The sequence below is a fragment of the Mandrillus leucophaeus genome, unplaced genomic scaffold (assembly GCF_000951045.1).
Source record: "Mandrillus leucophaeus isolate KB7577 unplaced genomic scaffold, Mleu.le_1.0 Scaffold729, whole genome shotgun sequence".
Classification (NCBI taxonomy): Eukaryota; Metazoa; Chordata; class Mammalia; order Primates; family Cercopithecidae; genus Mandrillus; species Mandrillus leucophaeus.
The window spans coordinates 501,149-516,617 of NW_012107908.1; the positions used below are offsets into that span (position 1 = coordinate 501,149).

At 38.5% G+C, this 15,469-nt stretch overlaps 1 protein-coding gene across 1 annotated transcript in view; it reads left to right on the plus strand.

The window, feature by feature from the left end:
- RABGAP1 (RAB GTPase activating protein 1) overlaps window positions 1-15,469 on the plus strand; it is a 167,171-nt gene that overhangs the window by 131,923 nt on the left and 19,779 nt on the right. The window contains exons 16-19 of the mRNA XM_011965496.1: window positions 2,795-2,920; window positions 3,526-3,669; window positions 5,496-5,537; window positions 5,885-6,013. Coding sequence (XP_011820886.1) covers window positions 2,795-2,920; window positions 3,526-3,669; window positions 5,496-5,537; window positions 5,885-6,013 — 441 coding nt within the window. The remainder of the gene's footprint in view (window positions 1-2,794; window positions 2,921-3,525; window positions 3,670-5,495; window positions 5,538-5,884; window positions 6,014-15,469) is intronic.

Here is a 15,469-nt window from a genome sequence, read left to right on the forward strand (position 1 = left end):
TTCTCTAAAGTAGCCATCGTCATTAATATTTGTTTTGAGATTTATGTATTTTGGGGTAGGAGGAAGGCAGAAAGGTTGGCTTTCATTTAGTACCATTTTATTCATTCATTTGCTTAGCAAACACCTTTGCCCTCCACCTTTTTTATTTTCTTTCAAATCCACAGAAAACTCTAAACAGTGTTAAGGTTAACAGTCTTTATCTAGTTTACCAATTAGTATTTTCCACATTGCTTTTTCTGTTTGTCTCCCTCTGCATCTCTTCTTCTCTTTTCTGCATAAACACACATTTTCTTTTTTACTTAAATTTTATTTTGAAATTATTCTTGAAAGTAAATAATAAACATCAAGACTCTAAATACTTGATCATACATATGCCTTCTGGGAGCAACAGAATTCTGTATCATAACCATAATACCGTGATCACATCCAAGAAATTCCACATTGATTCAGTAATGTCTGATACACAGTACACATTCAATTTTCTCCCACTTGTCTACTCCATAGAGTCTAGCTTTTTTTTCTAATCAAGACCTAATGAAGATTCAAATATTGAATTTTCATTTCTCTTTATTCTATTAATCTAAATTACTCCTTTGCCTTTTTTTGTGTTTCATGCCATTGATAGTTTTGAAAAATTCAGACAAATTGTGATATAAAATGTCCCACATTCTTGATTTGTCTCATTTTCTCATGATTCAGTTTAAAATGCTTGGCAGGAATACCACACAGGTGATGTCAGCAAAGAGTTTTGAGTACCTGTTATGATCTGTACTGTGCTGAAGATCAGAGGTAAATAAGAGACATGGTCTCAATCCTCATGGATACAGAGCTTGTGAATCCAACTAGCTTTAAGCAGATAATCACACAAGTATATCATTTATTACTTTCAGTGGTGCTATTAAGGTATAATAAAAAGGTTGGTGTAAGATTGTAACAAGGGAGTCTTACTTAGATTAAAGGCTTCTCAGGGGAAGTGACCTTTAAGGAGCAGCCTGGAAAATGATAAGGGATATCATTTTCTTTTGTACTTTTCTGTGTTAACTTTTGAAAATGTTGTTATGAAAATAATAGATCTATTTGAAAAGGGAGTAGAGAATAGAGTGTTAATGGCAAAGTGAATGGTACAGTATATAGAAGTCCTAAATTGGGGAAACAGTTGGTGAATGGGAGGAACTGAAAGGAGAACAGTATGACTGGAGTATCCTGAGTGATTGGGAGTTGAGGAGAAAGTTAGGGAAAGCTTTGGAACCCAGGTAAGGAGTCTGAATGTTGCTTCTCTAAGCAACAGGAAGTTATTCAAGGGTATTAAGCCATTCTGTGTAGATTGCAATGCAAGTTTGAGTATCACTTATCTGAAATGCTTGGGACCGAAAGTGTTGTGGATTTTGGATTTTGGAATATTTACTTTGTACCGGTTGAGCATCCCAAATCCAAAAATCCAGAGTGTTCCAATGAGCATTTCCTTTTAGCATCATGTCAGTGTTTAAAGTTTCAGATTTTGGAGCATTTTATATTTTCAGATATGGGTTGCTCAACCTATACAAGTAAAACAAAAGCAACTTTGGTTTTTCTTGACTGAACCCAGCTTGTTGCTATTGGTAGTCATGTAAAAATATGATAAAGCTATGACATGAGTAAAGAGGTTAAGTTTTTACTTTGTTTTGTTGTTTTAATGAAACTTTATATCTCAAAGTCCCACGAGCCTGGGTGATTTATCTTCGTTCTCACCTTCAGTTCAAGGACATTTATGCCCTTGAAAATGGGTTTTCCAATCAGACCCTCCATGTCTTGTTTTGAACTCTTGCTGCTTGTTTTAGAGTGAGGGGAGATGGGCTACCTAGCATCAGAATCACCACTGTGGGTTAGACCACATCTCCTTGCATGTGGCAAAGTAAATTTGCCTTCCATGACAAAGACTTCAAAAATCTGGGCTTTTGCCCCAAATACTCTTAACTTTCCAATAATGATCTGCTATGCTTTTCTTACTTACTACTTAATCTGATTTGCTCTTTAGTTCTGCTTTCTTCTCAGTGATTTCTGTGCTCAGCCCGCCTCCATCATCTTGTTCCACAGAAGCCTGCCCACCTTCTTGACTTTTTTGAAGGCTTGCTACGTTCACACCAATCCTTAAATAACATTTCCAGTGCTTCTTTTTTCTCTTTTGAAAGTATCTTGCCAGGTTCTCAGGGAAATAGTTAACCATAAAACTATGGAAAATGTAGGTATTGTTATAAATATAAATAGAAGTGAAGGAGACTTTTGTAGAAGCATTACTGCGAGCCTTAGAATGTGTAAGGTTCTTCTATAACAAGCTATGTTTTTAACAACAGCGAAACAATTTTGCTAGAATGAAATAGCAGCTAAGGAAGGAAAAGTGGTTAAACAGAGGTCCCAGGATTTGGGAAAGATGACACCTGCACTGTTTATCAGCTTATTTCTGCTCAGTTCAAATTCTATCCTTCGTACAGAGTCTGTTTCTGACTGCCTTAGGCAGATACAGGCCTTCCTGTTCTTGTATTATCACTGATATCTAATTCCTATTACAGTTATTTTAATACTGGTTGTGTGGGAGACTCCTTGAGGACAGGAACCGTGCTGACAAAGAGTTAACTATTCCTTGTCTGAGTAAATAAATGTTTTAAACACAACCTTAGGCCTGAGTTTCTGCATAGCACTAAATTTTCTGGTAAGACAATAATATAAAGCTGGATTTAATATCCTGAGAAAACTTCTGTATGTTTTGTGATTCCCCACCACCATCCTACCTACCCAACAACTTGCCTATCTGTTACAGATGCCTGAAGAACAGGCATTCAGTGTTCTGGTCAAGATCATGTTTGACTATGGGCTGAGGGAACTTTTCAAGCAAAACTTTGAAGATTTGCATTGCAAATTTTACCAATTGGAGCGCCTCATGCAGGTAAAAAGAGAAACAGCTTGTGTTTGACAAAAAGAGTATAGGACTAAGGAGCACCAAATTGAGGAAATGGTGCCAGGGAGCAGTGGTAATTGCCTTAGCGATTCGTGGCTAAGGATGGGTTTCATTTTTATCACTTCTCACTATGTGATTACGATGCAAAGATTAACAAAGTGTTAAACTTTCACACCTCATGGATGTGAGCTGATAAACTCCCAAAAGATCAGATGACTTTGTAGGGGTCTTTTCCACAGCTAACTCAGTCAAGAAGTACTCCCCAAGGCTCTGAAGCTGACTGGTTAGGAATCTCGTAACAAAAGTGAAACAAACTTTCCCAAATGTTTTATAATTTGGAGGAAAAAACAGACTTTCCAAATACTTGTCACCATTTTGGGGATTCCTCTTTCTTTAGAACTAGTTTGTGGTCTGGAAAAAAGAGTTTAGTGCCAGCTTAATACCAGATGATAAGTATTCTGAGCACTTTGGAGATTTTTAGAAAAACACAAGTATTTTACTTTTTTGACCTATTCCTGGTAGATTTATGTGCCTCCTTAGTGGGAATTGGACAGATGCATAAGTGCCCAGAAGTAATTGGTTTGCTATTTCAGGAATACATTCCCGACCTGTACAACCACTTCCTGGATATAAGCCTTGAAGCGCACATGTATGCCTCCCAGTGGTTTCTTACTCTCTTCACTGCAAAATTCCCTCTCTACATGGTCTTCCATATCATCGACCTGCTTTTATGTGAGGTATGTATCAGAGGCCGCAGCACTTTGGCTTTTGTTTGCAGTGTACTTGAGAACAAATTCTGTTTTGAGGGTCAGCTCTGTCAAAACAGAATTGGTCTCTTTAGTTATTTTATTTTATTGCTAGGGAATCTAGGTTTAAGTGACTTTTCCTTGGACTAAAGCTAATGATCATATTTGTTAAAGGTGTACTCTGATATGAAAAGACATACTGAATTAGACATTTGTATTAGTTCATATTAAGTTTGACTGTATTGAATGAAGAAACCCAAAATAACAGTGATTTTAAAAAATAGCTTTTTTCTCTCTCATGAAAAGAAGTCAGAATGTTGGCAGTAGCGTGCCTTCCCTCCACTCTGACTGTTAGCCGTATGGAGGAGTAGTGCACCAGCCATTATATCTATATTCAAGCCAGCAGGATTAGAGGATGGGAGAGGGTGCATCCTCTGTTTTTAAAGAAGATTTCCTGGAAGTTCCATCCAGTATTTCCACTTTATGGTTAGAACTTAGTTATACAACCACACCTAACTGCAAAGGAGACTTTTTAAAAAATAAGCTGAGCAGGAATTTGCTAAGAATTAGAGATTTATTACTAAAGAGAAAATAGATATTAGAGTAAATAACAGTCTTTGCCATGGTGTAATTTTGGATTTTGCGTGGTGTATTCATTTGTTTAAGAAAAACATAATTATAAAAATAATATATGTTTATAGAAAATATAAGTAAAAATAATTAAAAATACTTCAAATCCCACTGTCTGTAGGTTAGCTGCTTTTTAACAGTTTGGTTAAAAGTAGTAGCCTTTCAGCCTTTTTTGTATGTTCATATATGTGTATATATAATTACTATACAGAATAATATGGTTTCCATATAGATGGAACACTATATATTGTGGTTCTCTATGTGTATATTTAAAAATATGATTGTTATTTATACTCTTTGGTATCCTTTTTAAATTTCATGTACTTGAACATACACATCTGTACTATCCTTTCTAATTATGCTATATTCAAAACATAAAAAAATTCATAAAGAATTTGTATCGACCAGTGAGCTTGAAATATTCTAAGAAACAGAAGAAATAAATATTACCAAATATGCCATTTTTCTTAGTTGCTGCGAAGTATCCTATTATTTGGATGTTCCATACTTTATGTAACCAATTTCTAGTCACAAACCTTTAAATTGTATCTAGCTTTTCACTAGTATAAACAACCATCTCTTAAGTAGTTACTAAGGGCCAGTGGCATGCCAAGTAATTTACATAAACTTTTCAGCTAATTATCTCAGAAAACCCTTAGGAGAGTATTAGTTATGGAAACTGAGGCCCAGCAGCTTAAGCAGTTTAACTTGATCAACAGATAGTGCTTCCTCTCCTTTGTTCTTAGTCCCAGGATTTGCAGAATGGAGGGAGCCCTGAGCAGATTCAGTTCTGGAATACAGGGCTTATGGACAGAGTGGTTGCTGTACATGGATTGGGACAGCACAAGATAAAGGAAAAGTTCCCCAGGAGTTATTTCCTGAGAGATCACAACTTTATGACTGATCTTTTGGTTTGGAAGCATGGAATACTTTGGAAAAGCATTTCTTATTATTGAATATGAGAATAGGGCAAGAAAAGCTCTTTTCTCAGAAAAATGGGAAACTAAGTGTTTAAGCAGCTTTTCAATGGCCCTTTAGGTTTTATTTTTCAAGGTAGTTCTGAGATAATTCATTTCCTTCCTTAAGTTTTCACAATTTCTTTAAAAATGTGGGGTATTCTGAGGACAAATAGCATAGTAGTCGAGATATAAATGCTGACAGTGTTCTTTTTGTCTGTTCTCTTTCAGGGAATAAGTGTCATTTTTAATGTCGCCCTTGGATTATTAAAGGTACTCATTTATTAGCCGAGTTATCTGTCCTTCCCTGCTCTGCACTTGCAACACATTCATTGTAGTCTGATTCTGAGCAGTCACTGTGCACTAGCACTACCCCTGAGAGTGGATGTATGCAGGTGGCTCTGACAAAAGCTAAGAAATATCTTCTGGGAATTATAAAAGTGCTGGAAATCTAGCATTACTCCTAACAGTGGATGTATGCAGGTGGCTCTGACAGAAGCTAAGAAGTATCTTCTGGGGATGGTAAAAGTGCTGAAAAGTGCTGGGAATATAAAAAACTTCTTGTGCATCCTTATAGCAACACATTTTTTCTATATATGTTTATATTTTCTTACTTCAAGACTTCGAAAGATGACCTGCTGTTGACAGACTTTGAAGGTGCCTTGAAGTTCTTTAGGGTTCAGCTTCCTAAGAGATACCGCTCAGAAGAAAATGCAAAAAAACTAATGGAATTAGCCTGCAACATGAAGGTAAAATAATTTTGCGTTAGTTAAGATTCTGTTTTTCACTTAGTGTCTCACTGTTCCTGATCAAACATTTATAATACATAATTATTTATGTATTATATTTATAACACTTGTAATACATACATAATATTAATGTTAACATTTATAATATATAAATATTAGTGATGATGTTTTCTTCTGTATTATATGACTCTTAACCTTTTTTCCCCAAAATACTTTCCTATATATTGTAATCCTATGAATGAAATCTCATTGTCTCCCCCAACCCCCAAACTGTGGGAAGAGTATTAATATCCCTATTTTGAAGACAAAACAAAAAGAGGTTGTAGTTCCCTAGTCGTACACCTAGTTAGTGGCAGAATTCAGGTTTCATGATTTCTTCTACTGTGCTGGTTTAAGACAAGGCTAGAGTGCAGTGGCGCAATCATAACTCATTGCAGCCTCAACCTCCCAGGCTCAAGCAGTCCTCCCACCTCAGCCTCCTGAGTAGCTGAGACTACAGGTATGCGCCACTACACCCAGCTGATTTTTAACTTTTTTTTTTTTGTAGATTTGGGTTCTCACTATATTGTCCAGGCTAGTCTCAAACCCCTAGGCTCAAGTGATCCTCCCACTTTGGCCTCCCAAAGTGCTGGAATTACAGGAGTGAGCCACCACGCCTGGCCTTAACTTTCAGCAATTTGTTCTGGTCAGAAATTCCCTAAAACGAAGCTAATGATACATGAAGAAAACTCAGTTTTATCACTTCAAATGGCATTTGTGATTTGCACAATTTTTTTTAAAGTAAAAAGATACAGGGTATTGTGTTCGTGTTATCATAACATTGTATTGTATTGTATTGTATTGTATTGTATTGTATTGTATTGTATTGTATTGTATTGTATTGTATTGTATTGTATTTATTTTCTGTGGGGCTTTTTTTTGAGACAGGGTCTCACTCTTGTTACCCAGGCTGGAGTGCAGTGGTACAGTCACAGCTCACTGTAGCCTCAACCTCTCTGGGCTCACTTATTTAGGGCTCAGTTTCTGCTTCTGTAAAATAATATTTTACTTCTCATTCTGGTTATGTGTCAGACTGAGCTAACTCAGATTACCCTTTTTTTTTTAACACGTAGGCTAAGTAAAATATACCCCAAGAAATGTTTAAATGCCTGGAAGAACTTGAAATAGAAATGCACAGGTATTTAAAACAAAGTAGCTCAACTACTCTCAGGGGAGTATGGAACTATGTGTAGCTATTGGGGGTTTAATGCTGACACAGACATAGTGGATATGATTTTGGGCCTTTAGGAGGTAGCTGAAAAGTGAGGCCTTGGCCGGGTGCGGTGGCTCAAGCCTGTAATCCCAGCACTTTGGGAGGCCGAGACAGGCGGATCACGAGGTCAAGAGATCGAGACCATCCTGGCTAACACGGTGAAACCCCATCTCTACTAAAAAAATACAAAAAAAAACTAGCCGGGCGAGGTGGCGAGCGCCTGTTGTCCCAGCTACTCGGGAGGCTGAGGCAGGAGAATGGCATAAACCCGGGAGGCGGAGCTTGCAGTGAGCTGAGATCCGGCCACTGCACTCCAGCCTGGGCAACAGAGCGAGACTCTGTCTCAAAAAAAAAAAAAAAAAAAGAAAAAGAAAAGTGAGGCCTTTGCATAAAGTTAGGACCTCTGAATGGCTCCCCTGTCTGTTAAAGGAGGAATATAAAAACTCTACCTATTAGCTAGAGAAACAGTAGAAATCATAATATAAAATGAATAGTGGATTGGAAAAAAAAAAGGAAATAGAACTTCTGGTAATTAAAATAATCATCAAAGTTTACATTCCATTTAAAATGTTACATAATTCGTAGGTATTACGGCTAACACTTAATGATAGTTTACCATGTGCTTGGTACTATGGTTAAATGCTTTTATATGTGGGGATTAGCTACAATATCGTATGTACAGTGTTTAGCATAGTGCCTGGTAGTTAGTAAGGGTTCAAGAAATGATGGCTATGACTATAATTATTTCCTCCCTGATTGTTAAGTAGATAACAAACATTTTTACAGTAATATTTTCAAAGAGAATAGGTTTGCACAAAGCATAGAACCAAATGAGTTCTGAGATTCTTTGAGTCACTCTTCCCATCTCAGCCTGGTTCAGCACACAAGAGGATGCTGCCTCTTTTTTGCTGATGATTTCTTTGCCTCCAAAATCTACTCCTTTCTCAGTATCCCAGTCTCAATTAGGGGTACCTGGTTGCTCAGGCCAAAAACCTTGCTGTCCTCTTGACTCCTCTCTTTCTCACACTCCACATCTATGCCTGTTGTCAGAATATATCCTGACTCTGATCACTACCACCTTCATTATTAACATCCTAATCTAACCATCATCATCCTTTCCTGTTTCCATAGTGGCTTCCTACGTGGCTCTTCTCTATCGCATGTCTCCTTTGCTGAAAACTCAACGTTTCCACCACCCAGAGGCATCCCGCATTCAATTTTGCTCCTTTTTTTTCCAAATGTTTTTTATGCGTTCTTAAATAATTGAGTTCATACAGTATCACTTTTCTTCCTGTTTCATGCAATTACACGGATTTTCCTCACTGAGATATTGTGTGTAAATAATCAGTCGTAAATGGTTATATAATTCCTCTGCTTGAATTTGTCTCACTGTGCCACAGTTTATTTAACTGTGCCCCTCGTTTTTCTTGTTTGTTTGTTTGTTTTGAGATAGGGTCTCGCTCTGTCACCCAGGCCGGAATGCAGTGGCACAGTCTCAGCTCACTGCAACCTCTGCCTCCCAGGTTCAAGTAATTCTCCTGTTTCAGCCTCCCAAGTAACTGAGATTACAGGTGTGCCACCATGCCCAGCTACTTTTTTGTATTTTTAGTAGACACAGTGTTTTGCCATGTTGGCCAGGCTGGTCTCAAACTCCTGACCTCAAGTGATCCACCTGCCTCAGCCTCCCAGAGTGCTGGGATTACAGGCATGAGCCACCACACCCAGCCCGCCACTCTTACTTTAAGTTTTGTTGTGGTGTGAACGGTTTTATACATAAAGATTCATTGGATTTTAGAGTTTTTCCTTAAACTCTGATTCTGTCTCCTACTATATTTCCCCCTTCTCCTTCCAATTCAGATACCCTGGCCTCCTTGCTGTTCTTAGACCTTTGCACTGGTCAGTCTCTCTGCTTGTAATGTTCTCCTGAATGTCTGAATGGCTTCACTGTCCCCTCATCCAGTCTTCGGCTCATATATCCACACCTTCTCAAATTGCAGTATCTAAAGTAGCAGCTCCCCCAACCTTTTATGCCGTTACCTCCTTACCCTATCTTATTTTCCCCTACTGGAATGGAGGCTGTGCAGCAGAAGAGACCGTCTCTTTGGTTTACTGCTGAATCCACAGTACCAAGAACAGGATCTGGCTTACAAATATTGATTGAATAAGTGAATGAATAAAATACACTATTGAGTTTCTACCATGTGTTTTACAAAGAAGAGTTAACATGGATTTGGGCAAAGCTTAATAGTTTCCAGCCAGAAGTTTTACCTTTTGGATGTCCATTAGCTTGAAACACTTTAATGATATATGGATCCTTTATTTCCATATATGGAAAGGTGGGGAAAGTCCAGGTAGGAGGAATCTAATGTCTTGTTTTTTCTTGCCTATGCCTTCAATGAGACAAGTCTGACAAGGCTGCCTTTAGTGTGTCTGCACAGCACATATATTTTGTGCTTAGATATATAATTCCTTCTAGCCCTGGAGAACTTTGCATGTTTGGGGTACACTTTGGATGTTTCCCCCTATTTGCACGTGATTTCAGGTGAGATAGTAGTTTTTCTTGAAATTGGCTTACAGCCTGAAAAGTGTAGAGATTCACCAGAACATGAGAGAATGGGATTTTTCTGCCAGAAGGTGAGATATAGTATGTATGGTAGTTAGTGATGATTGGTTATCTTCTGGCAGTTACACTTAATCCCAAAAAATATTAAGAGAGACATAATAGTTGAACCTGTTATTGGCAAAGTGGTAATTCAGTGGTAACTTGCCAGTTCAAAATTAGGAAAAGTCCTCATCGGCAAGTGCATCATGAGCCCTGCATTCTGCGGCTTGCGTGAGGTATGAGTGCACATGATCATCTGTGGTTTGAGCCCAGTAGACATTGAAAGGGTGGTTTGTGATATGTGGTTCCAAAAGCTTGTTTGGAAACAAGCTTTTGAAGTTTTTCTTGTGGAATTTACAAAGGTAACTTTTGCTTCGCAACTCACTGAAATCCTTTCCATGATTTTTTAAATGTTTGTAAATTGTGGCTTGGTTTACTCAGTTGTACAGTTGACCTTTGAGCAACATGGTATGAACTGCATGGGTCCACTTATAAGTGGATTTTTTTCAATAAAAGTTACACCAACTATGCCTCCTGTCTCCCCTTCTACCTCTGCCTCCTCCACTTCTGCCTCTGCTGCCTTTGAGACAGAAAGACCAACCTCTCTTCTTCCTTCTCAGCCTACACATCATGACAACCAGGATGAAGACCTTTATGATGATCCACTTCCACTTAGTGAATAGTAAATATATTTTCTCTTCCTTACAATTTTCTTAATTTTTTCTCTAGCTTATTATTTTGTAAGAATTCAGTATATAATACCTGTAACATACAAAATATGTATTAATTGACTTTATGTTATCAGTATGGCTTCTGGTCAATAGTAAGCCATTAGTAAGTAAATTTTGGGGGAGTCAGAAGTTACACGTGGATTTTCAGCTGCGCAGGGCGTCAGTGCCCCTAACTCGTGTTGTTCAAGGGTTAACTGTACTTCCTGATTAAGGTGAGAATTGGAAATACTCTGCCTCACATGCCAGTCTAGGAAACAGATAGCTACTTTTGTTTTCATTGTTGTGATTTTTAATCTTTTGAGAAGGGTCTTGCTCTGTCACCCCTGCTGGAATGTAGCCGCACAATCATGGCTCACTGCAGCCTCGACCTCCCAGACTCAAACAATCCTCCCACGTCACCCTTCCAAGTAGCTGCGAGTACAGGCATGCACCACCATCTCCCGGCTATTTTGTTTTGTTTTGTTTTGTGTAGAGACAAGGTCTCGCTGTGTTGCCCAGGCTGGTCTCGAACTCCTGGACCCAAGTGATCGACCCACCTCTCCCTTCCAGAGTGCTGGGATTACAGGTGTGCGCCACTGCACTGGCCATTGTTGTGTTTTAATGTTATGATATTGTTGTAATTTGTAGTATTGATATAGTTCTTAAAAGCATCTTATTTCTTCCTCACAATACCCTGTGAAATACAGTAAGGCACATCAAGTGACTTACCCAAGTCATACCAGCTGTATAGTGACAGAGCACCCTAGTGGAACTCGGGCCTCTGACTCTGTGTTCCCAGTGCTTTCCAACCCATTCCACTGCCTCTTACCATTGCAAAGGTTCAATAATTAAATTTGGTGTGGCAGTATCTGAAATGGCCACAAGATGGGTGTGTTGCTCAAAAATGTCTATATTCTTCTCCGTGCCCTTGGGATTTTCTTTTTCTTTATGAATCTTTTTCTGTCTCTGTCCTTACTTGCCTCTCTCTACTTTTGTCTTTTTTCAGGCCTTTTACTTCTCCTATTCTCCCTCTTTCCCCTTAAAGTGAACTTGTTATGGGACTGAAATGTTTAATTTATTTCTTGAGGAGTTTAGATCCCCTGCTGCTAATCTAAAATTTAACAGTGTACCTCAAAACTCATTTAGCTATCCATTGACCTCTCCCCCTTTATGGGTAAGTGACCTGAGATAGAAAAATTGTTCCACTTCTGATAGAGGATCTAAAAGGCATTCCATTCTAAATAGATTATTCTAGAAGATCATTTATGGTCCTGGGAGCCCCACAGCACTTTCATACAACTGTGCCTTGCATAGTCTTTAGAGGGGAATATTGAAAGGTCTTTTAAATTTTTGATTCAAGAAATATGCGAGGGAAACTCTTTCTTCATATCTGTATAGGCATTTTTGAGAACAAGTGAGATATATGAGGCTAGTTTAGAGGACACAAGACTCATGCTCTAAGAGATGGCCCAGTCAGTCTCCTAGATCAAACCTGAAGACTTGACTATTTTGCCATAGAATCCTGCCTAAGATGAAATGGAATTGCTGAACCATTGCTTCATTTGAACGTATCATTTTAAACATCACGTGAATGTGCCAGACTTCAAACTACTTATAAGAAAAGATACTAGTACAAAAACCAAATAGCAGTGTCTCCAAATTAATATAATGCTTAACTATTTGCTGTTCAGAGAAACAGAAAACTCTTCAGCATTCGGGAGTATTTTCCCTTGGGGGATATTTTTATTCCAGAGCTTAAAAACAACACTAGTTTGAACTTCATTCTCTGTTCAAATTATTTGTGTAGTTAGTATGTATTAGATTTAAGCTGTCTAAGGGCTGCGACTTCATCAGTCTTTGTTGATGGATTCACAGAATTGTACACAATGCTCTCATATAGTGAAATAATCCTCACAGTGACCATATGAGGGCCTTTTAGGGATGTGCATACTGAGACGTAGAGAATTGATGTAAACTCTCAAAGGATATAAAGTTAGTAACTAATGGAGTTGGGATTAGATCCCAAGAGTTTCACACTCTAAAGTAAATTCTTATGGGCATTCTGCTTTACTGTAAATGGCGGATTGAATGAATGGGACAGGAGTCATTTGTGTGTTACCCCTTTTTGGTGATTTTAGTAATGTAATGATGGGTACCTCTATCTCTATGTCAGAGTTGAAACTTAATTCTCTATACACTACACAAAGTTCAGCTTTTCTTATAACTAGACCAGACTCTAGTTTTATTTCTTTGTTCCTACCTTTTAGAATCAGATTTTATGAGGAAACTTCTGAATGGGTGCTCTCTTTCTCTGTAATAAACCCTAAATTTTGCCAGTTGTTGCAAGGGTAGCGATGGGCACTGCCTTCTTATTTTAATAAGCTGGTCTCCCTTAGTCCTTATCTGTTTGTGTTCTTTGCTACTAATTTGCTGCTTCCATTTTAGAAAAACACTATGGTGGTAGAACCAGAATATCTAATTCTACTTAGTGATCTTTGAAGGAGTTAAACTGTTTGAACAAATTAAATTAAAAGGCTCAGAAATTAAATAGAATGTTTATTTCCATTGGTGAAGAATGCAGGCCTTCGAGACCCACAGACCTTGACTTTTATCCTGGCTCTGCCTCTGCTGTGTGACCCCAGGGTAGGTTAACATCGCAGGGTTGTGAGAGAATAAGATGATGCCTTGAAAGTGGCTGCTGCTTCCATCCCTCAAATACCAGTGTTCTTCTGGCCTGCCCTGTTTTGACCTTTGCCCAGGCATCCAGAGCACTTTCCTTAAGTCAGTTCAAGTCAACAAACACTTACAGATTTTCTTGCGTGTTCAGCACTGAGCAGGCCACAGATAAATAAGAAACAGGAATTACCCCAGACTTGCATTCTTATGCTGGCACCGCCACTGAACCCTGGGTCCTTGACTTTGGACAAGTCACCTATCTATGATATGGTATGATGTGATCCATCTATGGTATGATAAGTATCACCTGCTATATAATCTATATAATCTAGATAGATAGATAGGTCTAGGTCTTACTTCCTCATCAGTAAAATGAGGGAGATAATCCCTGCTCTGCTCATCTCAGTAAGTTGTTTTGAGAAGTAAATAAAATAGTAGATTTGTAGACATCTTGTTATCTTGAAAGTCCTGAGTAAATCTCAGGTTCTTTTTAATCAATAACTGAAAAATCAGTCCCTGTCCTGAACGTTAAACAGGAAGATAGACTTGTGTCAGATTTCTTTATTTAGCTTTCTGATAGTCCTACCACATGAAGCAATGAAGACTTTGGAGTCAGGATCTCCTTAATGTACCAGACTCTTGCCCCATACTGTCCACTCACTCACCCAACAACGTGCTTCTCTCTCGCCATGCAGAGCTACTAATGTTCAACCTCCCACCTCACTGGACTCCCTGTGACTCCAGCTCAGCACGGATTCTGATTTTTGCAACACTTTTTTAAGCCAAACTTGGAAAGCATCTCCACTTCCAATGATAGCCTGTTTCATGCTTTTCTGTGTTAAATTGACTTTGTTTAAAATGGCTCTTTGTTTGCAGCACATGTTCAGAGGGATAGCTGTGTCCCTTGATTCAGGACAGGATGCCAGGTAATAATGACAAATAGTAGCTAAAATTTATTGAAAATACTCCACTGTGTGCTAGGAACTTTTCTGAGGACTTTATATGTATTTTGTTTTTTGATCTTCATAACAGTAGTCTTCATAAGGACTGTTAGGATTTTTACAGATGAGGAAATAGAGGCTTAAGATTAGGCAGCTTGTCCTTGGTCACACAGTAAGTTATTGGCAGAACCAGGACTCCAACCTTGGTCCGTTTCACCTGCACAGCCCAGGCTCTTAGTGGGCAGGTTGTACCATGTCACGCCTGCCCAGGTGAGCAGCCACTCTCACTCTTTCTCCATGTGTGTGGCCCTTGCCGTCACTGTCTATTCCAGGGGCTGATCAGAGACCAGCTTCCCCAGGGCAAGTGGCATAGATTTTAAGACAGCACATTATCCAGTTCCTGTGACAGATTAATGACAAGTGAGTGACCAAAGGAGAGATGTTTTCGACTGAATTTGTGCTTCTATCAAAATAACAAACTGGCAAGTATCAAGTCTGTACTTTCTCTCTAATTTAAGGTTTCTTAATCTGGGACAATGCACAGGCCTCAGGGGTTCCATGAGCCCTCTGAAATGGTATGTAGAATGTTTGATTGTGGAGGGAGAGGGGAAGTTGGCTTTTGTGCACTCTTTATTAGAGAGGAACCATGGCTCTCAAAAGACTTTCAAGTAGTGCTATTTCTAATGGTGTTAAGAGTCCTGGTGCTAATACAGTGGGGTATAAGGTTGGTTTTACCAACAAACCCAGTCTTAAGTATTTGTTAGGCTTCTTTTCCCCCCACAAAGTATATTTAAACAGAACAAGGATTGAATTTCAAATTTAATTTTCTTTGAGGGCAAAAATACCTCTGTGTGAAGCTGTGATTTCCAAAGCCTTCTGATAGGAATCAGTGAACAGCGGGTATGATTCAGAGCTCTGAGTCTAAATCCATAGCTTCCCTTGCTTCTTGAATTCAATTAAAAGTTAAAAGTAAGAGAGAGAGAAAATGAATCTTGGACTTCTGAATCTCTGTTCATTAAGTATTTTCATGCTTACTGTGTGAAACGCATTAGGAATTTCACAATGAATAGGACTTCCTGCCCTCATGGAGTTTGTGCGTTGGCACCTATATATATCTTTGTATTGCTAATGCCATTGCACATGGTAGTGCTCAACTACTGGTTAAATAAATGTCCCTATTGCATCTTTATTAAGGTAAAAAGAAAGCCTTTGGCTTTAATTTGTTTAACTTCCTGTTATTATGAGTCCCAGTTACTTTCCAAGCATTGAGCACTG